General features: G+C 52.1%; 16 protein-coding genes across 16 annotated transcripts; 7 read left to right on the top strand and 9 right to left on the bottom strand.

Annotated features, from left to right (window-relative positions):
• Positions 1–123: 123 nt before the first annotated feature.
• On the bottom strand, positions 124–1409 carry SAICODRAFT_25385 (putative serine/threonine phosphatase 2C ptc2; the record flags this gene model as incomplete). Its single annotated transcript, XM_019166851.1, has 3 exons — positions 124–968; positions 1022–1348; positions 1406–1409. 3 exons carry the CDS (start codon positions 1407–1409, stop codon positions 124–126), a joined length of 1176 nt encoding a protein of 391 aa, XP_019023960.1.
• A 455-nt stretch (positions 1410–1864) lies between these two features.
• SAICODRAFT_71287 (uncharacterized protein) lies at positions 1865–3539 on the bottom strand. The gene has a single exon (XM_019170669.1). The coding sequence runs from the start codon at positions 3384–3386 to the stop codon at positions 1914–1916; it is 1473 nt and encodes a 490-aa protein (XP_019023961.1). The 5' UTR covers positions 3387–3539; the 3' UTR covers positions 1865–1913.
• A 274-nt stretch (positions 3540–3813) lies between these two features.
• On the top strand, positions 3814–4972 carry SAICODRAFT_25387 (uncharacterized protein; the record flags this gene model as incomplete). The annotated part of the gene is made up of 3 exons (XM_019166852.1): positions 3814–3870; positions 3927–4138; positions 4189–4972. 3 exons carry the CDS (start codon positions 3814–3816, stop codon positions 4970–4972), a joined length of 1053 nt encoding a protein of 350 aa, XP_019023962.1.
• A 117-nt stretch (positions 4973–5089) lies between these two features.
• Positions 5090–5727, bottom strand: SAICODRAFT_7460 (uncharacterized protein; the record flags this gene model as incomplete). Its single annotated transcript, XM_019170939.1, has 3 exons — positions 5090–5414; positions 5466–5623; positions 5677–5727. The coding sequence occupies 3 exons, from the start codon at positions 5725–5727 to the stop codon at positions 5090–5092; spliced, it is 534 nt and encodes a 177-aa protein (XP_019023963.1).
• A 344-nt stretch (positions 5728–6071) lies between these two features.
• Positions 6072–7497, bottom strand: SAICODRAFT_19227 (uncharacterized protein; the record flags this gene model as incomplete). Its single annotated transcript, XM_019166067.1, has 1 exon — positions 6072–7497. The coding sequence occupies exon 1, from the start codon at positions 7359–7361 to the stop codon at positions 6072–6074; it is 1290 nt and encodes a 429-aa protein (XP_019023964.1). The 5' UTR covers positions 7362–7497.
• Positions 7498–7779: 282 nt separating this feature from the next.
• On the top strand, positions 7780–8264 carry SAICODRAFT_7462 (uncharacterized protein; the record flags this gene model as incomplete). The annotated part of the gene is made up of 3 exons (XM_019170940.1): positions 7780–7848; positions 7900–8068; positions 8122–8264. 3 exons carry the CDS (start codon positions 7780–7782, stop codon positions 8262–8264), a joined length of 381 nt encoding a protein of 126 aa, XP_019023965.1.
• Positions 8265–9281: 1017 nt separating this feature from the next.
• Positions 9282–9645, top strand: SAICODRAFT_7463 (four F5 protein; the record flags this gene model as incomplete). The annotated part of the gene is made up of 4 exons (XM_019170941.1): positions 9282–9288; positions 9351–9403; positions 9462–9514; positions 9570–9645. 4 exons carry the CDS (start codon positions 9282–9284, stop codon positions 9643–9645), a joined length of 189 nt encoding a protein of 62 aa, XP_019023966.1.
• Positions 9646–10659: 1014 nt separating this feature from the next.
• On the top strand, positions 10660–11415 carry SAICODRAFT_30324 (ribonuclease H-like protein). Its single transcript, XM_019167650.1, has one exon. The coding sequence runs from the start codon at positions 10688–10690 to the stop codon at positions 11408–11410; it is 723 nt and encodes a 240-aa protein (XP_019023967.1). The 5' UTR covers positions 10660–10687; the 3' UTR covers positions 11411–11415.
• SAICODRAFT_71292 (uncharacterized protein) lies at positions 11407–12453 on the bottom strand (the record flags this gene model as incomplete). Its single annotated transcript, XM_019170670.1, has 1 exon — positions 11407–12453. The coding sequence occupies exon 1, from the start codon at positions 12421–12423 to the stop codon at positions 11407–11409; it is 1017 nt and encodes a 338-aa protein (XP_019023968.1). The 5' UTR covers positions 12424–12453.
• Positions 12454–12580: 127 nt separating this feature from the next.
• Positions 12581–13663, top strand: SAICODRAFT_7465 (RNA-binding domain-containing protein; the record flags this gene model as incomplete). Its single annotated transcript, XM_019170942.1, has 2 exons — positions 12581–12626; positions 12684–13663. 2 exons carry the CDS (start codon positions 12581–12583, stop codon positions 13661–13663), a joined length of 1026 nt encoding a protein of 341 aa, XP_019023969.1.
• Positions 13664–13707: 44 nt separating this feature from the next.
• Positions 13708–14603, bottom strand: SAICODRAFT_120659 (putative retrograde vesicle-mediated transport protein Get1). Its single transcript, XM_019165365.1, has 2 exons — positions 14444–14603; positions 13708–14392 (listed from the first exon to the last, which is right to left on the bottom strand). Exon 2 carries the CDS (start codon positions 14377–14379, stop codon positions 13753–13755), a length of 627 nt encoding a protein of 208 aa, XP_019023970.1. The 5' UTR covers positions 14380–14392; positions 14444–14603; the 3' UTR covers positions 13708–13752.
• A 512-nt stretch (positions 14604–15115) lies between these two features.
• On the top strand, positions 15116–16317 carry SAICODRAFT_30325 (MFS general substrate transporter). The gene has a single exon (XM_019167651.1). It carries the CDS (start codon positions 15180–15182, stop codon positions 16095–16097), a length of 918 nt encoding a protein of 305 aa, XP_019023971.1. The 5' UTR covers positions 15116–15179; the 3' UTR covers positions 16098–16317.
• A 434-nt stretch (positions 16318–16751) lies between these two features.
• On the bottom strand, positions 16752–17110 carry SAICODRAFT_25395 (uncharacterized protein; the record flags this gene model as incomplete). The annotated part of the gene is made up of 2 exons (XM_019166853.1): positions 16752–16927; positions 16981–17110. 2 exons carry the CDS (start codon positions 17108–17110, stop codon positions 16752–16754), a joined length of 306 nt encoding a protein of 101 aa, XP_019023972.1.
• A 668-nt stretch (positions 17111–17778) lies between these two features.
• SAICODRAFT_92478 (Rho GTPase activation protein) lies at positions 17779–19546 on the bottom strand (the record flags this gene model as incomplete). Its single annotated transcript, XM_019171812.1, has 2 exons — positions 19286–19546; positions 17779–19234 (listed from the first exon to the last, which is right to left on the bottom strand). The coding sequence occupies exons 1-2, from the start codon at positions 19483–19485 to the stop codon at positions 17779–17781; spliced, it is 1656 nt and encodes a 551-aa protein (XP_019023973.1). The 5' UTR covers positions 19486–19546.
• A 157-nt stretch (positions 19547–19703) lies between these two features.
• Positions 19704–21217, bottom strand: SAICODRAFT_7469 (uncharacterized protein; the record flags this gene model as incomplete). The annotated part of the gene is made up of 5 exons (XM_019170944.1): positions 19704–20016; positions 20071–20330; positions 20383–20714; positions 20770–21009; positions 21061–21217. The coding sequence occupies 5 exons, from the start codon at positions 21215–21217 to the stop codon at positions 19704–19706; spliced, it is 1302 nt and encodes a 433-aa protein (XP_019023974.1).
• Positions 21218–21422: 205 nt separating this feature from the next.
• Positions 21423–21692, top strand: SAICODRAFT_7470 (metal homeostasis factor atx1; the record flags this gene model as incomplete). Its single annotated transcript, XM_019170945.1, has 2 exons — positions 21423–21504; positions 21556–21692. 2 exons carry the CDS (start codon positions 21423–21425, stop codon positions 21690–21692), a joined length of 219 nt encoding a protein of 72 aa, XP_019023975.1.
• Positions 21693–21775: the final 83 nt, after the last annotated feature.

Below are 21775 nucleotides of genomic sequence, written 5' to 3' on the forward strand. Positions count from 1 at the left end.
ACACGCACACCCGTCCTCACCTCGTGACAACAACAACCGCGATGTGATCACTCCCCGGCCCATCTATCTCCTTCCTTCCTATACATTACAATATCGTACACGGAAAACGGATCCCTTCAATCATCACTCTTGCGCATCAGGCATCGGCGACTCATGTCGGTCCGCGGTTTTTTGGGCAGCTGGGTCAGACTGATCGGTAAGAAGCTCGGTTCCATCGTTGAGGATGATCACTCTACCTTGAGGTTTGTCGCTCTGGACGTGGTCGCCTTCGCTACCGTCACTCTCAAACTCGTTTGCGTTCGTGTCGTGGTGGTGGTATCCTGGTCCCTTGTGCTCGGCAAATCGCGGGGGAGCGCAAGGTCCGTCGCCAGCCTCGACACGCTTCGCAATCATCTCATACCACTCCTCCTTGGTCTTGCCCTGCAAGAAACCAACAATAACGACAGTCATGTTGTCGCATCCGACACCGCCAGTCTCGGACGACGTAGCCAGACAGTTGTCCATGAGGTTCTCGCAAATGAGGTGAAGCTCCTGCTTCGCCGCAATACCCCTGCGAACAAACTCGATGACGGCCTGCGAGGAAAGGACATCCCAGATACCGTCACATGCAATAACCATAAACTCATCGTCCTTGGTGATAGTGTGCTCCGTGACGTCAGGGAAGACGGTAACGATCTGCTGCTCAGGAGGAAGGTCCTTGCTCTTCTTGAACTCAAAGTCACCAACAGCACGACTCAATGCAAGGTTACCGTTCACTCGTCCAAAGTCAACGAATCCACCAGCGGCGCAGATTCGTGCCTTCTCCTTCTCGTTTTGGGGCTTGTGGTCGAATGAAAGGGGCTTGGCGGTACCCTTCATACCTAGGACTGTTCGTGAATCACCAGCGTTTGCGCAAAACAGACGACCATCACCGGTGACAAGAGCAACAGTTGCAGTGCAACCTGATGGGTCGTCGCTGAAGCGAGGGTCTGCGCAACAACATTAGCATGCATAGCGCATTCATGCCACGAAAGACACTCACCTGCGAGAATTGCCTGATCCGTTTCCAAGAAACCATCTTTCAGAGCCTTGTCGTAGTCGCCCGCCTTGAATGCGTCCTGCTTTGCAACGATCTTGTGCAAGTTTTCTCCTGCAAACTGAGCGACCCTGTCACCACCGTGACCGTCATACACACCAAAGAATGAGATCTTATCCTTCACATCACTGACTTCAGTGAGAGACAGGAGGGCGGCGTGTGCGTCCTCCATGGAGATACGCCAACCCTGCATGTCGGACATACCGAAGATGTGCTTCTCATCCTCGCCATAGTGGGATCGCTTGTCGATAACGGGTTCCGATAATGTCTGACCTGTATGAAGAGTGTAAGAGCGCGTTCACAGGGGGTGTATGCGTGCCATTGACGAACCCATTGCTTGTGGCGGCTGGTAGTAACGTCAAGGAAACAAAGAAAAAGAGAGATGTCGGAGCTGTGAAGGCAGGCAGATGTCTATGAGATATCGATCTTGAAGCGATTCAGATTCAGATAACCGAGGGATGGGATTGGGTCCGGCGGTTTGTGTTTGTCCTTTTGTTCAAGTTCTTCGTCAGGGAGCTTTTGGCGTTTGCAGAGTCAAAGTGCGTCCGGCTGGTGTAGTGTGTGCCAGCTGGGTGAGTAGCGCGCGGCTGGCGTCCCAAACCACAACCCCGATGACGACGTTGGTCGTGCAGCGTAGATGTGAGGTGATATCAGGGGAAAGACTGTGGAAGTTGCTCTGTTGAATTGAAAACATTTAAATCGGTACGATTGTGTGTTTGATGTATCTACCGATCAAGAGATGACGGCATTTGAACGGGGCTTTACACCAGCCACATACGACGGACCTCAGGTGGATGCGATAATTCTCAATTGCTCGTAGATAGCCTAGGAAAACAATCTACCACGGTCTGCCCAACTGCTGCTTTACCGAGCTCCGTACCAAATTCGTAGCCCGCCTGCTCTCATCCATCGAGAGATTCGCCATCATAGCCTTTGCCTCGTCATCCGGATCCATTCTTCTTGACTCATGACCGCTCCCATCACTGGTGTGCGGTCGCGGCAGTGACCATGCCGCAGAGGCATAGGTAGACGCAGCCAGAGGTGCCCATACGTTCTCTCCACTTGATGGAGGCGGCAATAGCGGGGAAAACGCTTGCGGCGAACCGCTCGAGCCACCTCGTGGTCGAGGGCTTGTTTGAATAGGCGGTAGTACTGGCTGCTCCCTGCCGACTGGCCGCCTCATCTCTTCTCGTTGCTGTGACTGCGGAGGTCCATATTGTGGGAAACCCGGCTGCTGCTGTCGTGGAGGCTGCGGCCCGCCAGGCATGTTGGAAATGTACTGATTTCTGTCATTTCCATACATGGCATAGGGATCAAAGCCCATTGGTACGAATGGCTGCGCAGATGGGTTGGGGTTGAAACCGGCGGGTCCGCCCTGAGCATACATCTGCTGATAGTACGCATCGTACTGAGGATAGTAGCCTTGACCTGGCATACCAGGGAAGGACCCGCGACCTTGATGATTCTCGGGCTGGAACTGTGCTCGTCGCGGCTTGCCCTTATTCTTCTTAGGCTTTTCCTCCTCGGGTTCCGGGGCAGGTGACTCCACAATCCCCTTGAAAATCCTCGCTCTTGCTTCTTGATATGCTGCTTCCCTTTCTTCTCTTGACACCTTGCCATCGCTTTGTGATGGGGTACTCGACCTTGAGGATGCCGATGCCGTCCCAGAACGTCCGTCACCCGTCTGCCGTTTCATAATCTTCAAGCCCTTTGGTGCATTCTGTTCCGCGTCCGCTTGTTTGGGCTTTGGAGCCATATCCGCAAGACGTACTGCGGGAATCCTCGTCTTTTGCGATCGGAATAACACCACCGACGGACCCTGAACGTCCTTCACATGCAGCAACCTGTAGTAATCCGCCGTCCTGTGAGCCAAAAGGCGGTGATAAGAGTTCGATGATGACAGCTCCATTGTCAAATCCGACGTGTTCTGCTTGATGAACATCCTGATATCTTGCTCCAACTTCAAGATGAACAGACGATCCTTAGGGTTCTCCATGGCACCGATCAGGAGAGGATCGGCGGTATCCTCCGATACAGTAGACGAAGGCGTTTCGCTTCCTCCAGCAGCAGGTTCTGCAAGTGTGGGCGGCCTCGCGATTTCCGGCGGTTGAAATTGGACTTGCTGTACATTGACCGAAGATGCGGTACTGGTAGCTGAGGTAGATTGCGATGCCGACGGCCTTCTAAGCAGCATCATCTTCGGTAGTTGAGCATTGGGAAGGGAATTGCTTTGTACGTCATGACCAGCATTGTCGTTAACAGATGGTGTCGAGACCGAGGAAGCGTCTTCGGAAGTTGATGATTGATCCATACAATTGAACAGCGCAACAGCTGGTGAATACTAGGACAGAGGCCTCGTAGAATGTTTGTCCTTCTTAGTAAACACAGACTCCATACGAATCACCAGACACGGGCAGGTAGAGGGTGCGTGTCGGGGGTTCCAGTATTTGTTTTATGGTTTTGCCTATCGATTGTACGCGGTGTAGCCTCGACCACTTTTTCGAAAGACGCAGCCAAAACGGCATGTTGCAGAGATCAGTAACAGACCTTACGAGGGAGTGAAGCTAGTTCAAAAAGACGGGAATATATGCCTTAAGAAGTTCGTAAACCTTTAACCTTCCACTGATCATTTGCGAGCACTGACCTTCGGGTGCCTGTCGGATACCCGCTCTGCAGCTGCTGAACCAAGAAGAAAAAAACAACACACTTCAATCGACCCTTACAAAGAACGGAGAACGATGAGTTATCGTCCACCATACCAGTCAAAGCCGAATGCAGCGACAGCTACAACAAGGGTTTGTTATGTCCGTTGACTGTCCCGGAGAGCGTGATCGTTGACAATGACGTACAGTGCCAGAAATGTCTAGGATTCGGCCATTGGACCTACGAATGTAAAGGCGGAGAACAAGTTTACAACGCCCGTCCTAGTAGGACTCAGCAGCTGCGCAATCCCAAGTTGATGCCGGAGTTGACGGAGGTGGTGCCGGAGGAGATCAAGAACGGGAAGGGTGTGGCGGATAAGGTTCTTTCCGAAAGGGAGGCTGAGAGAAGACGACGGAGGAGGTAAGAAAAACTGTGCGTCCTTGACATGGCCTCTTACGATTTTCTTCCAGTCCTTCAAGATCCCGTTCGCGCTCGAGACACCGAAGCGACAGACGATCCCGTGATCACGACAGAAGGCACAGAGACAAACCTCGCGAGGAAAGGCACCGTGGAGACAGCTACCGTCCCAGCAGACAGAATCGTACCAAATCAAGGTCTCGCGACCGCTCGTACCGCTCGAAACGGCGGGACGATTCGCCTCGTCGTTCTTCCCGACGTGAGGCGTCTCTCGACTACAACGATGGTCGAAGGCGCGACGGAAGCCGAGACCGTCGTGGCTCTGACGCTGCTTCCATGCGCTCACGAATCCGCTCGCCCCCTGTACGCGGCGAAAGTCCGCCCTATGTTCCAGGTGGTCGTAGCAGCAGATCTGTCGCACAACCAGATATTCCCGCAGAACCAGCGAGAAGGCAGTCACCACCTCCGAGCAAGGAGGCACAGAGAGAAAGGAGTCTCAGTCCGTATAGTGCGAGAGTACGCATGACGCAGATGATGCAGCAACAGCAGAGCGGTCCATTTTCGCAGCAGCAGCGGGCGAATTCGCCTCCTCAAGACCGATTCAAGGGAGCCGAGAATGAGCGGACCCTTTCGCCTATTCTGAACAAAAACGAAAAGGCGGGATTGAGCAGTTCGCCACCAAGTGAGAAGCCAGGACGAGATGAGCCAGGACGAGACAACGGGAACCAATCTTTACAGAGCAATGAAAATGGTCAGCAGAGAGAGAGGAGCTTGAGTCCGCATAGCAGGAGGGTCCAGTTGACCAAGGCGCTACAGGACGGTCAAGGTCGGGTGTAGGTGATGAAGCACATTAGGTGCCGAAAGCGTATCATTACGTTGGTTGACGCATAATATCGCCATGAGCGCAATACATGGTAGGAGAACAGTAGCATATCTCAGCCTGTTGCAACACGCCTATGCCTCCTCCATCGCAGCCTCCGCTCGCGCCTCTTGCTCCCTCATCTCCATCCCTACCGCCAAATCAGGCTCCCCTCCATTCTTCTTCTCCTGCTGCTCCATCAACCGTTGTCTCAACAAAGTTGCAATGGCCGCATCCGTTCTCGGCTTCAGTCGCGTCAATTTTTGTTCCAGATTTCGTTTCAGATCATAGTCTCTTGTCTTTGTCCCGGCAAGACTGAATAGATCGATTGGAGCGTCGGTCTTCATTTTCTCGGCATCTGCTTTGGCCTTTGCGGCGATTCTTGCTGCTGCTTCCTCTACTGTCTCTTCTCCCAAGATGCTGTGCGCAATTGTCAGCACAGCACATGTCATCAGAATACTGCGCACGAACCTTTCGCCATTCTCATCTACGGGAGGTTCTGTAGGTATAGACTCTTCTTCACGTGGTAATGAAGGCTGCACAATAGGTACAGATGGCAACTCTGCCTCCTCTCCGGTCTCATTTTGTGGTCGCTTTCGCTTCTTCAGCAGAGCGAGACGCTCTTTTCTCTGTACACGATGGTCAGCGAACTGCGGAGAAGATGTTGTGACCGATCGCATACCTTCTGCGCCTCCTCATCGAGTGACAGCTTCTGCGATTCTTCCCTTGACATTGCTATTGATCTGGGTTGTTTTGGAGGTTAACTGCGTTATCGACAACGACGGATGGTCCTCGGCGCGGCCGGCGATTCAGGGGTGCACGGTTGCATGCCCCCGTGGGAATCGCGAAGGAGGGCAGTCCAGTCTCGTTGCTTCATGATTGACGCCGAAATCGCTAGACAAGTAGCAGGCAGAGATTGTAAAGGGGAGGCAAAATTGCAATCGACTGGTATTAGGCAGGTATAAAAGGTTCAAAATCGTCTTGCTTCAGGAATCAAACACCGCTCATTAGCTTAACAAATATGACTGCATCGACGAAACCAGCGTCGATGTCTTTCTATAACAAAATATGACCTTCTTACAGCCTCGTCCACCTCCTATAGACGGCGGCCGTTGCGTTCCCGCTAGTAGTGGAATTCGAGATGACGCCCGTGACAGAGGCAACGGCAACGGCAGCGGCAGCGGAGGACGTGCTGATAACCTCTTCTTCTTCGTCGCAGTCATACTCAACCTCAGAGTCGTCAAGTGTGGAGTCATCCGATGACAGCTCAGAGCCGCTCTCAGAAGCGGTAGCGGAGCTGGAAGTTGACGTGCTGCCGGAGCTCACAACGCCAGTCTCAGTCACACTCACCTCGCCGTTCGCGGTGGTAGACTCAACGGAACCAGATGCAGTAGTTGCCTCAGAGTCCGATGACTCGGTTCCGCTCACAGCCAAAGCAGCAGCCACACCGGTTGCCTGAACAGATTCCTCAGCAGCAGTCGCCGTCGAACCAGAGCCAGCCGTGACCGTAATAGTAGCGGTCGCCTGAGAGTCACTACAGACAGCGGTCTCGATGATAGTGATGTATGAAACGGTTGGAACATAGACGGTAGTAACTCCGTCAGCAACTCCAGTCGAAGCAGCTGCGACCGCAGCCTCAGCAGTCGCAATGCTAGCTGCCTCGGTAAAGTCCGTGAGGGTGATCGTGCGGGTCATCACCTTGGTCGTGTGACCGCCGTAAACAGTGGAGGTCAATGTCTCCATGGTAGAACTGGCATCGGCGGAGGCGGCGGCTGCGGCAGCGAGGACGGCGGTGTTGGACCCAGCGGTAGAAGCGGCAGCAGCGGACTCTCTGGCGAGGGGTGCAGTCATGTACTGAGTGAAGACAGTCTCGGTCGGTTTCCCAGAGATGGTGAAAGTGACGGTCTTCACAAGAGTCTTGGTGACCTTGATGGAGCTCATAATCTCAGCAGATGCGGCCGTCGCGTTGGAATAAGCAGCAGCCGAGGAAGTGATGACCGAAGCAGACGAAGTCGCGTCAACAACTGCCGTCGTAAACGCCGAAGAGAGCTCGGTCGCTTGAGCAAGAGTAGAGGCGGCAAGAGCGCCATTGGAGCCGGACACGAGAGTGATAGCGGTGAAGCCGTCACCAGTAAGCATGCAAACGTCGTCGATGCAGGTAGTAGTAACCTGCGCAGCGGTCGAGGTCAACGTCGAAGACGCGAAGGACGTCATGGAAGCTGCCGCAACAGTCGCAGCATTGGATGAGGCCGACACGGTGCTATTGGTGTACACCTGACGCCTGAAATGAGCCCTCGGCATGGCCTCTCCAGTGCCAAAAAGACTGACAAAGCCAACGGCCAGCGTAAGGAATGTCGAGTGATGCATGGTTATGGTTGCCTTTGGAATATATAAGAGAGAGTGTGATGTTGTAAGAAAGACGTTCAACGTCGAGAGGCTGGATGAATGAATGGATGCTGTGAAGCACGGTTGCGGGGTACCGGCGAGTTTTATGGTGTTTTGGTCATTCCAGGAGTCAATGCTGCCAAATTGAGCGTTTCATATTGTTGCTTGTTGTCGTGGGAGATTTGGCCTCTCTCTTTGTTTCCAGTTTCATGTTGACTGGACAAGTCAAATCGGAGTGATATCGACTGCAAAAACAAGATTATATCTGTTAAACTCTAAATGAGAAAACTGAGCGTTTTGTGTTGTACTGCCTTTTATTGACGTCAGGGTACGTTTTGTGCCCGTGCTTGTAACGTTGAACCCAACTGTCCGTTCTCGAGCCCCTCGGTCCCGTAAAGCAATGCCCACCATCGGATGGAATGATTCAACCTTCGTGAATGCATGGAACAGCCATGTCGATACCTACAAGGTTGTTACTCTCATCTTCGGCTCGTACGCTTGTCTGACCAAGGTTCCATAGGCCCATCATCCCGGACAGTTCAGTGACAAGGAGTACAGAAGGTTGGAGACGCCTCCGCCGCGACCCGTCGAGGAGATTGAACAGGTCAAGCCTGAGAAAATGATTGATGATACCATGAATGCGTCAGAGCCTCAGACGACTGGCTACTTTCCAGAGGAATTAAGAAGCGGTTCGTCCGAATGTTATTCGATAGTTAAAACGCAGCTAACAAATCGTGCACAGTTGATCCAGAGTTACGTGAAAAGCTGATGGCATGGTACACCGCAGGCTACCAAGCTGGGTACTACGCCGGCCAACAAGCAGCATTTGCAGAAGAGCCTGCAGCATCCAATGCAGACTGCAATGCAACGGAGGCAGCGCGATGAATCGCATATGGCTTTGACACCCTATTATACCCAACTATACAGCATATAACGGCGGCGAAATCTCCATGATCCTCTTCTCTTTCTGCCGCTGACTCCTCAACGCTACTGCTCCCTGATCTCTTTCCAATCTCAGCGTGCCCCTCATCTTCGACCGATAGGACAGGCTCGCCACGAGATTGAACAGACTGACAGTCAACAGGAGGGTTCCTGTTGCTAGTAGCAGTTTCCAGAAATGAGGATTGCCTGCACAGTCTGGGTCGATGAGCTCATGGTGAAGATCGCCGAGAACGCAGAAGCCGGATATCAGCTGGAGTAGCCCAAGTGTTGCTAGTGAAGATTTGGGACCAAGCAGCGGTAAAAACTCGGCAAAGAGTTTGTAGGGAATCCCAAACTCCGACGCTATAAGGATGACTGCTTCGAGACTCAGGAAGAGATGGTTGAAGGCGGTGAAGAAATAAAATCCGAACTAGCCTCGATTGTTAGCCTCGACATTCATGAGAAAGATGAGGAATGACATACATCTTCAAAAGATAATGCGATCACTACCCATGATGATACGATGCACAATATCATCGAGGTCACGCTGAGGAAGCGGAGGGCATTCAGGAGGACGAAGGATACGCAGAACATGAGATACTGTATAGTGATGCTATCGGCGAGTAGTGGTTGTGTTTAATCAGTGAATACGGAGTAGAAAAGGAGAAGATGGGGATATATAGCCAGCGCAGATGATGGTCAGAGCAAGATGCGTCGAAGCGGATATGGCTGCGACGGACAATGGGAAGTCTCATATTCTGAATGATCAGCATGTTGGAAGCCGAATATCTGTCCAAACCTGTGGAAATTTATCTAGATGGACAATGCAAAGCTACAGTTCTGCCCACATTTCCGTGGTGGTCTACTTACATGTCGTACAGTTGGCTGGGGATGGATTCTCCCATGATCACGTGCACGTCTCTCGGACACTCGACGCCACGTGCTCACGCGTAAACTCAAAGTTACGTACGAACGAACAAGATGACCCGTGCGTGAGATGAGAAGTGCTATATCTTACGAGGATTGTGCGCTGACTGTATGGCTTTGCAGGCGGTAACCAGCGTGACAGAGACAGGGAGAAGAACTTGAAGAAGTTGGCTGCTGTACGTTGAGATATCCCGGAGTTGACACGGAGATAATGCTGACATATTGTGCCTCTAGCAAAAGAAGGGTCCGAAGCAGAGTGCGAGCAACTTGAAGCAGGTGCAGGAGGGGTGAGTTCGACGGGCTACACTTGCTGGCACACATATCTAACGTTTCGACCTTCAGTAATGCGGAGATCATGCGCAAGAAGCAGGCGGCGGCCGAGGCAAAGAGGGCAGAAGAAGCGGCTGGGAAAAAGTGATCGAGAGAAGGACCCTAATAAATGCCGATGACAGCCGGAACGGACAGTAAAGGATCAATCTTAAATCAGCGGGCGTTTGTCGTTTGGAACATGCATGCAGGAAAGTTTTATATCAAGCCGGGGAGTTTAAAAATAAAAGTGCTTGGAATACGCTCCCCATTCAAACGAGCAACCTGGCAATCGTTCACTATATCTCATGTACTCGTTCAGAATTTGTGGCTCAAGCGTTCTCACGACTCCCTCGCGGTCTATATAAGGCGCGCTCCCCCGTCCCCAGCGACTGCTCCTCCAACCGCTGCGCAAGTGTCTTTCATGAACCTCGCTCTTGCCTTTTACCAGAACGAGCAGGAAATGCGCTTGATAACACGCAGTTTACCCACTCTTTGGAACATCTCACCCATACCGGTGTCTTTTGCTGGCGTTGTCGTACCGTGTTGCGACAGTGTTGACTAAAGGTGTTCGTATGGCTCATTCCTTTTCGTAGATCCGTAGCAAGTCAATCCCAGCTAAAACCACAATTAATCATCCTGCCTACCCTGAATATGTCGTTAAAATCGACCCCTTGCCGACACCCTGTGTGTAGGTAAACGCGTCCGTAGGTTTTTCGTATCGTCGTTACATACTCGGAACACGTCTCAACGATCTCGGACAACGACCTACGACGTAGGCCTTTTATGGCTTTCACATCCATGGCATGAATCAAAATGCTCTTTTGCTGGAACGTTTACCAAAGCTTACTGCTAAAACACTTCACTCCATAGCTACAAAATGCGCCGTGAATACCACTGGTGTGAAGTCGGTACTCATATCGCGATTGGCAGATGAACTTCCTCGGCCTCGTTTGCCGCCTTCGACCAATGCGTCGAAAACATGTCGGATCCTGAGTATCGATATGGGTGTCAAGAACCTTGCTTTTTGCGTGCTATCCGTGCCTGCCGCATCGTTGTCCTCGGAGAAGCCTATTGCACCCACCGTTGAAGCATGGCAGAAGCTGGATATGACCTCCTTTGCCGGATATACCGATACGACCGACTTTTCGCCAATGCTGTATGCCCGCAAGGCGTACCTGCTCTCCCGCACCTGTCTCGATTCATATTCGCCATCGACAGTGGTTATCGAAAGTCAACGGTACCGGTCAGGTGGGTTAGCGACTGTCCAAGAATGGACTATACGGGTAAACATGTTCGAGAGCATGCTGCATGCCGTATGGCGGACATTGGCAGCAGAAAAGGCCTTTGAGGGAGAGGTGTGGAGTAGTAACTCGGGTCGGATGACGGATCTTTGGCTCCAGGGGAGAGAGATACCTTTACCTAAAAGAAAGAAAAAGAAAGTAATGATGGTGGAGGAGCAAGAAGGAACAACTCAAGCTACAGCTGAAGGAGGAGAAGGCGCATCCCTGACACCGGCAGCAAAGAAAAAGACAGGGCGTAGGAAAAAACAAGTGAAGGCGGCGGCAAGTAAAGAAGGGACTATTCAAGCTACGACTGAAGAGGAAGAAGTGACCAAAATCACTGCGTCAATGTCGAAGCGGATACGGATCAGTCTCGTGAAAGAGTGGCTTCTCACGAGGGAGGTGATAAAGGTCGGAGAAGGAGCAGCCGAAGTAGCTGAGCATTTTATGACCGCGACAGCTAGTGCGAAACAGGACGATCTGGCTGACTCAATGCTGCACGGGATGGCATGGATCAAGTGGGAGCGCAACAGATTGCGGTTATTTGAACGCTTAGTGCATGACGAGTTCGACCCTAAAGAGTTTCAAGTCTAAAGCACCTTGTCAAATACGATGTCCACGTACTCCCTTGCCTCATTCCTGAGATCTGTGATGCCGAGTCTTTCGCCAGCTTCCTCTTTCACCGCTCTCACTTCTTCGTCTTCCTGTAGCCTTTCACGGATCTCTACTTGCGACCTCCATGCGTTGGTGCTCACATCTCTCAGGTTCGTGTTCAACCCAACTGCAACCCTTACCAATGCTGCCGCCCTCGTCTTGTGCAATGTACTTTCCGCCCTCGCCGCGGCGGTCTCCAATCGCTCTGCTAAATCGTCGGCACCGATGTTCCAGCAGCCAGTGGCTGCCATGTAGATGGACACTGCCAACACGACATCCAATGCGGCCATACCCAGCCCTCTCCAACGCATGACTGACCAGTACTTCCAGGTGATGTCTGCTCCGGTGTTTGCGGCTACAGCGTTCGCGCGAAAGTTGAACGTTGCAAACGTGTAAATCTCAAAGAGCGCGAGGCCGACAGCACCGACAGTCGCGTTCGCCCGGAAAGCCTTTGCTGGTTTGACGCTAGTTGCCAAAGCAATGACCGCAATGTGGATGAGATGTGCCAGTGCCAGGGCCGGCAAGATGTAGAAGAAGTAGGTCATAGATTCGTCAAGGCGGCAGAAGGTGCAATTGGCAAAAGCATCGGGTCCATATGCCACGTATAGTAAACGACCGTCGAACGAGTTGAACTTCGATAGGATAGCCTCGTTAAAAGGCGTTAGTAGGTCAAGCGAGCGAAGCCTGGTGGTGATGACGTCGATCGGAGTCTGCAATCGTGATCCAGTCGTAAGGAAGATATTCTCCACCTGCAACACAGGAAGCGCCTTGAGTATCGCAACCAGTGCCGAAGCGACAAGGATAGCTATCCTGGGCATGACATTGGCTGGCAACGGCTTCCGTATCGACGCCGGTGCGGATTGTATCGACCTGTAGAATGCAACCACCCTGGGAAGGATCGTAGGACCCAAGATGATGGCCAGCGTCTGTATAGCATCCCACGAAACGGCCATCGTCGTCGTCCTCTGAGTGTATTACTTGGTTGTTCTCGAGGCCTTGTTATGGGGCTCACGTGAGGATACGACTAGCGAGGGCGAACCCTGCAAGATTTCAGATACGCCAAAAAATGTAGGAGAGCAACGAAACCCATACAAAACGAATTCTCGAAAAATGCCCAAGCCGGCTCCCAAGAACGTTGACTCGAAGAAGAGGAAGGGTATGTTGTCCAGTAATTCGATTCTTCGATGATCGGTGTGCTAATTCCCCCGTTTAGCCTCCATGAGCGCTTCTGCGCCGGCCAAGAAGGTTGCTGTTGCGGACAAGAAGAGCCCTAAGCCCAAGGCTGCCCCTGTTAAGGCTTCTGAGAAGGCCACGGCTCCGGCAGAGGCCAAGAAAAACGTTACCAAGAAGAGGCCTGCACCGACGGACGAGGAGGAGGTCGAGGAGGAGAAGGCTGTTCCCGCGGGCGCTGCTGATGTTATCCCATTACCTGAGGAGGCAAACGTCGAGGAGGAGTCTTCTGATGATGAGGAGGAGGATGATCAGACCGAGGCTTTGATTAAGGGTTTTGAGTCGAGCGACGATGAGGAGGTGGATTCATCCGACGATGAGGCAGAGTCAAAGAAGCCCGTAACAATCGCCTTGAAGCCCGCGGACGAGAAGGAGCTGAAGCAGAAGCTTGCCAAGGCCAAGCCATCAAATACCCCCGGAGTTGTCTACCTCGGTCGTATCCCTCACGGTTTCTATGAGGACGAGATGAAGGCGTACTTCGCTCAGTTCGGAGAGGTCACCCGTCTTCGTCTCTCGCGTAACCGCAAGACCGGAAAGTCTAAGCACTACGCTTTCGTCGAGTTTGCATCGGAGGAGGTTGCCCAGATCGTCGCTGACACAATGAACAACTACCTTTTGTTCAACCACATTCTCAAGTGCAAGCTTGTCCCGAAGGACGAGGTTCACGAGAATTTGTTCGTTGGTGCCAACCGCAAGTTCAAGGCAGTGCCATGGAACAAGATCGCCAAGCAGCAGAATGAGAAGCCCAGAACGAAGGAGCAGTGGGAGAAGCTTGAGGTTAAGGAGAAGAAGAGAAGAGAGGAGCAACAGAAGAAGTTGGAGGCTGCTGGTATTGACTACAAGTACGAGAGTGCGAGCGAGAAGAAGGTCGCTGAGCCTGCAGCAGCTCCGGAAGCTGAGAAGAAGGCAGCACCTCAGGCGGCGAAGAAGAATATCAAGAAGAGGAAGTCTACCGGAAAGTGATTGATTAAATGAACACGTCTGGTGTTATTATGCATCTCAAAATATATCGTGTGTCATCGCAAGCTTTATCGTACTTTCAATTACAAGTCTCACAACTCACGTCCTGCTGAAACAGGAACCTTCTTTTCTGGTTCCTCAACATTCTCCTTCGTCACCTTTGGTGCAGTGTACTGCTTAACCTGTCCCGCAACCACTTCCAACACCTCCCCAATCACCCTCTCCGCCGCTATGAACCAGATCGTAGAGCTCACAGCTCCCATTGGCGCCTTGGGAAACGACAAGACGTACTCAACCCAGTAAGGAAACCATCCCTTCGGCAAGTAAAAGACGGCCTGCTTTCCGTACCACCACGAAGAAAAGTACCTGACACCCTTCGTACCAGCCCAAATTCCAGTCTTGAACTTTGCCTGAAACCCAGCCTTGAACACACTGAGATCCTGGGTAATCTTCTCCATCTCCGCGACCTCCTTGTCGAACCTTCTCCTCAGTTTGGCCCATTTGGCAAACTCATCTTGACTGCTTGTGCCCTGCATCTCGGTCTTTGTCTTCAGGGCTTGGATCTGAAGCTTCTTGTATTGAGCGACCTTGCCAGAGTGAGGGCCCGGAATGAAGCGGGAGTACGCGCTCCACGCGTAAGATGCGATTGTGTCGGTACCGATGAGAGTGATCAGGGAGTTGATCAGGACGATGATGAAGGCGAGGAGGAGAACCGACATCGCGAAAGGAACGCTGCAAAATAATCAGCAACAGGGATCTAGTTCTCCCGGAGCAAAAATGTACCTCTATCTTCCGAGGAGACTGTCGTTCACGTATGTATCGCGTCGAACCCTGCAGTTGGATCCGGATTTCGGACCCACGATGACGCTCGCTCGCACCATGCCAGGTTCTTGCACGCAAGCGTTGCATCCAGAAAAACAAGGTGCGAGACTTAAGTTACTTGACACTCTTGTCATGTATCTCGGCTACATATAGCTAACATCTCGGATCGTTGGCCGCATGAGATGAGTATCGGTTATCTCGGCTATTTAAGCTTGCTCTCCGAAACTTTAACTTGACCCACTCCACTTTCAATTAGGAAACAGAGGCCGGTTCCATTGAGAATCCAGCTGCAATAATGGAATCAATTGAGTTGAGACCGGACAGCGGATCAAACGTTGTTCACCGTCCTCAATCCCAAGAGAACGCAGAGCGTCCACCTTCTCCCATTGACGAGTCACCTTCTCCTCCAACCAAGAAGCATTTCGACTTTGCTACCCATGATCCTCTCCCTCGCGCGAAACTCCGTCTAGCGATGGCCAACTACTCCAACTTTGTTCTCGGTATCGTCGATGCGAGTCAAGGTTCCGTACTTCTCTCCATGCAGGTATACTACGGCGTCGAATACCAGACTTTATCCTACATCTTCTTGACAATTGATGCTGGGTACTTCTTGGCTACGTTTGCACTGCCATACCTGATCAGCCGCTCTCATATGCGGCTCGTCACGCTTTTGGGATCGTTTGTCGTGTCGGTAGCAATGGCAGTTATCTCTGTCGCACCTCCATTCGGCCTCTTGGTCGCCATCTTCGTCGCACTGGGATTCGGTGAAGGTATCCTAGAATCCGCAATGGGCTCCCACGTTGCACATTTCGAGGACACTGTAATGATGAACGTACACTACTCACTATACGGTCTCGGAGCGTTCGTTGCGCCCTTGGTCGTTTCCGCCTTCATTGCGCACGACATCCCATGGCAACGGTACTACCTCTTCCCACTCGCGATCAGCATTGTGGAGATGGGCATCCAATTGTACGCTTTCTGGAACTACGAAGCACCACCTCAAATTCACACAGGTGTCACGCCCCAACAGCGCTCCAAGTTCCGTCTTATGCTCAAGAAGCGCGTTATGTGGGTCGGCTCCTTCGTCGCTTTCCTTGCTTTCGGATTGAATTCGACAATCGGTGCGTGGCTCGTGACTTACCTCTCGGTGAAACGCAGAGGGTCGGATACGGAGACTCGCTACATCACGGCTGGGTTCTACGCCGGAGTCACCCTCGGACGCTCACTCCTTGCCTATCCCGTCTCAAGAAACCCGAAGGTCGTCTGCGCCGTCTTCCTCGCCCTGATCGTCGCATGCCAACTCATCGCATGGCTTTGCACCTCCATCAAGGTCGACGCAGTCTTCGAGGCCTTCATCGGGTTCTTTCTCGGACCAATGTTCCCCACGGTCCTCAGCCTGGTTACGGAAGGTCTGGACCGTGCTTCCGTTCCTTTTGGAGTCAGTTTCATGGTGTGTGTCGGGTTGACTGGGAATGCTTTGTTGCCTTTCTTGGTTGGACAACTTGCTTCGCATCTGCAGATGGGAATCGGTGTGTTGCAGCCCGTTACTCTTGCCTGTATGCTGGTCATGACCGGTGCTTGGCTGTTGATGCCTTCAAGGAAGAAGACGCAGTGATCGTCATTGACGGAGAAGAAAAAACAAATCTGCCTTAGCTAACTAGTCCTCTTATACCTATCCTGATAATCAAATCTTCTCAAACACCTATCAAGCGATACGCTATGAAAGCTGCCCCAACGAAGAAAGCACCGGAAAGCACTGGCCTAACGGTCTGCCACAAACTCTTCTTCAAAATCAACTGGATCCTCTCATCAAACGAAGCAGTCTCGTTCACCCGGGGGTATGGCGTAGACGGTGCCTCCACCCCCAGGAACTCGCACAACGGCTCCCATCCCTGACCGGCAGTATACTCCAACAAGTTGTCCTTCGGAACAATCTCGCGAACCTTTTCATAGTGCTCCTGAAAAATCCTCTTACCGTTTTTCTCGAAGCTCCCCTCAAAAAACCCATCCATCATGCGTGAAACCATCCCATACCAGCGACGAAGGAAGATGTAGTCGATTTGAGCAAGTACTTTCATACCCGGATGATTCATGCCTTTGATAATAGAGTTGATGGTGGAGGTGTACCAGGAGTCCACATTACGAAGCGTGAGAATTACCTTGGCGTCAGGGTATGCAGCGATCAACTCGGGTGCAAAAGCCGCACATGGGAAGTCAGTGACTGCCTACCATCTGCCTTAGTATTTGAGTAAGCTTGGTGAGAGGTAGTTCATACGGAGCAGTGACCCAACAACTGATCCCACTCCTTCCTCTCAAACGGCTTCCCATTGCCAAAGTATTTGGCCTCAACGGCATCCCTCCACATATCTGCATCGAGAGCGTTTTCGAAGAGGGAAGTCATATGGTACGTTTCGTAACCAAGTTGGCGAAGGGCTTCGCAAATAGCTATACGAGCAACAATTAGAGGGGAGTAGAGCTGGGGAAACAGGTCTACGTACAGGCAGTCCCGGTACGACAAAGGCCTAAGACCAACACTTTCATGGGAACGATGCGCTTGCAAGTGCGTCTGTCTATTTGACGGTCATCGGCAAAAAGTTCGGGATACTTGTCTTTGGCGATTCTGCTCATCGTTGAATAGGATGACTATTTGGCGAATGGCTGTGAGGGCCTCGTTAGGGTAGGGGACGACTAAGATACAGCCTGCGAGGGCGAGACAGTGTACTGGTTTCATGCTTAACCGAGGCTGAGCCTTGAGAATGCTGTGAGACTTGACCCATATGCATATGGGCTTCCCCACAATTTGACCCCGACACCTGTCCAGCAGTAGCCGGAGGTCAATTAGGTGCACTTGGCCTCTGCACATAGCCGAAGCTTCCGCTGGCGAGACACCGACATAAACGTCGTGAATATGCCGTGTTGAGCTTCCTGTTTCGTCACACGGCTCAAACCAAGGGCCGCGAGCGCTTCCCGCGCGCCCCAGTTTCACCTAGCGCCGTAGTGCCCGCGGGGCGTTCCAGTGTGAACGGGTTCATCGCTCCTGCCGTTGCTGCAACCAGCCGCTCACTTACAAGGGCAAAGCAGCTGTCAATCTATTTGCATTCTGTTTGGATATGTGCCTCGGTCGAGGTGTGTGCACGCGTGGTTACGTCGGCCGGTCGCAATACACGCCCAATGTTGTATATTACGAGAGAAGCCTCAACTTCAATGATCGTCCTTCGTATTACAAGTGACAAAGATATGATGAAGCTGCCTCCAATTGTGAGGCCAAACTTCGTCTGAGATATAATCGTAGATACCTAAGTAAAGCTCCTCCGGATAACTGTCTTCCCCTTATTCCTCTCCGCTTGCGCCTGCGCTTCGACCACCTTGCTCCTCTCTTCGAATACTCTCTTCAGCTCGCCTACCACACCCTTGCCCCCAGCTCTGTTGACACTCTGATATGGTTGTGGTAATTTGTGCTCCGTGGACGCTCTTGTACCGGACCCAGATTTAGGGACAAACAGATCTTCAGCACGTGTACGCGGGTTAATCGCTGATACAGATCGCGAACGCGGCGACGAGATGGTGGAATATTTGCTTGGTGACGGTGCAATCCCTGCTCGGCGCGCAGTGGAAGTACTCGACGACGTGGCTGCCGTATTCGTTGATGTGGGATAAGTAGATGCTGTTGGAGGTGGGGATGTCGGTGATGGCTGGGACGTACTTGATATCGAGAAGGCCGAGTCGGTCTTCTGCTGTGCCATTTGTGAACCTTCAAGGTCAAAAATCTCGTGCGTGCGCTCGATACATGCGACAATGAGCTTGCCCACACCGCCACTCTGAGGATTCGACATTGTAGCGTCAACCATCGGGTTTGTTGGATGCCGCAGAAGACACGGTGATATGCAGATCGCAAGATTCGATGCGTGCATGAGGTTGACTGACGAATGAAGTGAGACGTCGTGCAGTAGCGAACAAATCTCGGACAATAGGACCACCGCCGGTGTTCCCAGGTTCGGCAGAAGAGTGTGCCTGATAAAGTAGACCAGCTCCGAATCATCTGTAATCGGTTCAACCTTCTTCAACGCCGGATACAAATCCGCCGGAATGATAGGTTCTGGCAGTGATCTCAAGTACAACTTGAGCAATGACGCAGCCAAAAACGGATCATAGTCTGACAAGGAGATGTTCTGATCTCTGTCGTACGCAGACTTGACCTGCTTCAACACCGCCGAACTCGGACTCCTCCTGAAAATGCCCTCGACGTTCAACCCCTCTGCCCGCAGATAGTTGATAACGTCTCTGACCACCCTCGGTAATCCATTCTCACCCTCGTGCCCCATCACATCCTCCAATTTCAACCCAAACATCGCACCCTGGTCCTGTGCTGGTACCTCCACATGTGCCTCGTACTTGCTGTTGTGCTTGTACACTTCTGGTGGGATGTCAATCTGGTTCAGCGGGACGAGCGTCGCCAGTTCCGACAGCGTAGCCACATGTTTTACCTTCTTGGCGAACTTGGGCGATGTGATTGTGTTTGTCAGGTCGAACAAAACCCGTACCCACCACGTTGAATGCAGGATATATAGCGATTTGATGTTCTTTCTGTACTTCCTACCCAGAGATCCGTACGACTTGAGCATCCACGGCCATGACATCCGGTGTTGTCCTCCGCCCGCGAGTAGGACGACCGAGTAATCAGACTCGTCGATATAAAGGTCGAGTGCTGCCAGAACTCGTTGTAATAGGAAGTCGTAGTCCGAATCCTTGGGACTGTCCAGGCCTCGTCAGCTGAGAAAGACCAAACCCTCACGACCAACTTACTTCGGAAAGTTACATGCGGCCATAACCACAAGCGGCTTCCCCTCATAGTCCACTCCAGCAGGATACACGATCCTACGTGCAAGCTCATCGTACACACCTACGTCAGGTGCTCCGCTATGGCCGTCAAAGGCGTCATAGTGCTCATCCACATCGCCCGGCGCCTGAGACGAACGAGGAAAGGTAAAGAAGCTCTTGCTCATCACTGTAGACGCCGTCCCACAGCCGTCCTCGGGATGTATGCTGCTTGTTGCTTCGCGGGGGTCCGAGCTGTGAAGGTTAACGGCGGGCCAAGCACGCTCCCGAATGCGGTTCGGCCCAAACACACCAGGAACAGGAAGTTCATTGAACGGCACGCAAATTATTAAACACGAAATAAACCACACACTTTAAATGCCACATCTTCCCACCACGGATCCTCCTAACCCTCCCGTGCAACCTCCTCCACGGATTCCGTGATGATTTCACAGGCCTCGGACATCTCCTCCTCGCTAATCAATAGGTTTGGAATGAACCTGAGAGTGTCGTAAATGGAGGTCGTCAAAACGAGCATACCCTTCTCCACACACTTGTTCTGAACTCTGCTACCAATCTTACCACCGATGTTGTCGCCCTTGCTTCCTCCTCCAAACTCAAGGGCGACCATGAGGCCAAGACCGCGAACGTCACCGATGAGGTGTCCGGTCTTCTCCGACTTTTGCAATCCGTGAAGACAGTCAAAAAGCTGCTTTGATCTGTGAAGAAAGAGTCAGTCTGCGTCCAATCCAAACAATTCTGTCTCCACATACCGTGCGGCAACATTATCCAACACCTTCTCCTCCTTGAACGCATCCAACACCGCAAGTCCCGCAGCGCAAGCGACCGCGTTTCCAGCATACGTACCACCCATGCTACCCGGTGGCTGCAGATCCATCAACTCCTTTCTCGAGACGATACCACTGATAGGGAATCCATTGGCGATACCCTTAGCCATGACCATGACATCAGGTCTGACGCCGTAGTGCTCAACAGCGAACATCTTCCCCGTGCGCCCGAAGCCGGATTGAACCTGTACTCGCTGTTAGTCTGCAATATGCAACCGGTTGCTGCTGAGCAAGTACCTCATCCAGAATAAGTAAAATACCGTGCTTGTCACAGATCTCCCTGACTCTCTTCAAGAAGTCGGGTGGTGGAGGCACATATCCTCCCTCGCCCAAAACTGTCTCGATAATGATGGCAGCCGTATCCTTGGGAGCAGTCTGGGTCAAGAGCATAATTTCCAACTCCTTAATTGCGTTATCGGAGCAATCCTGGGCATTGCCATTGTGGAATTGGTGGGTGTAAGGGAAGGGAGAAGCGTATACGCCGGGTATAAGGGGATGGAAGCCGGCTGAGTAGACAGTCTTGGAGCGGGTCATGGCCATGGTACCCATTGTTCTGCCGTGATAAGATCCTATGAGACGACATGAGCATATCCTACAGCATGAACCTACGGATCAGTCACGTACCCTGCATAACAATGATGTTCTGCCTTCCCGTAGCTTGGCGTGCGAGCTTTACCGAAGCCTCAACAGCCTCTGATCCAGAGTTCCAGAAGAAGAACGTATCCAAGCTCTTGTCAGGCATGATAGGAAGCAGTTTCTCGATCAACCTCAGCTGTGGCTCCTGGAAAGCAATGTTGACCTGTCCATGGACGAGCTTGCCGACCTGATCCTGAGCGGCCTTGGTAACCTTCGGGTGGCAATGACCTGTACAGTCGTTCAGTTCCAGAAAGATATCGTTTTACCGAAACAATATACCTAAGTTGGTCACACCGATCCCCATGGTGAAGTCCAGCAACTTCTTGCCTTCGGTCGTATACACATAACTCCCCGATCCCCGCTCAAGGACATGGGTCGTCAACCTCCCAATGCCCTTTGCGATATGGTTTGTACCAAACTGAGCCAGACTCGACATTTTCACTTCTTCTGGTCCCTTTGAATTGGTACAAGTGGTATCGGATTGATGGTGAGTCGTTTGAGCGGCGATGTTTGTTCCCCGGGGGCAGTTGGCCGGGACAGCGTACCCGAGCATGAATGTGGGGAATCTCGCGCGGAACGTCATGGCCCCAGATTGAAACAGCATACATCCGCACGAGAAGAACAGAACCAAACAAAACAACATGCCCGACTACAAGTTCAATGTTGTCATGACCTGCTCAGGTTGCTCCAACGCAATCGACAGAGTCTTGACTCGCTTGGATGGTTACACCCATGGATGCGTTCTTGCCTTAGCAAAACTGACCAGTATAACAGGTGTCCAGTCACAAGAAATCAGCCTTCAGACTCAGGAAGTCCTCGTTCACGCCGACGGCGCATCCTACGAAAAAGTTCTCGAAACTATCAAGAAGACCGGCAAGGAAGTCAAGTCTGGTGAAGTCGTTTCTCAGTAAGACGGACACGTCAGCAGCGGGAACGAAGCGAAAGGACGAGCACGCCATCGAAATGAAACAACAACGTGGGACAGACACTTGAT

The sequence above is a fragment of the Saitoella complicata genome (genome assembly GCF_001661265.1).
Source record: "Saitoella complicata NRRL Y-17804 unplaced genomic scaffold SAICOscaffold_12, whole genome shotgun sequence".
NCBI lineage: Eukaryota > Fungi > Ascomycota > Saitoellomycetes > Saitoellales > Saitoellaceae > Saitoella > Saitoella complicata.

Coding starts and splice junctions, on each gene's coding strand:
- SAICODRAFT_30324 (XM_019167650.1), top strand. CDS start 10,688: ATGCTGTATGCCCGCAAGGCGTACCTGCTCTCCCGCACCTGTCTCGAT.
- SAICODRAFT_30325 (XM_019167651.1), top strand. CDS start 15,180: ATGGCAGTTATCTCTGTCGCACCTCCATTCGGCCTCTTGGTCGCCATC.
- SAICODRAFT_71287 (XM_019170669.1), bottom strand. CDS start 3,386: ATGGATCAATCATCAACTTCCGAAGACGCTTCCTCGGTCTCGACACCA.
- SAICODRAFT_120659 (XM_019165365.1), bottom strand. CDS start 14,379: ATGTCGGTTCTCCTCCTCGCCTTCATCATCGTCCTGATCAACTCCCTG.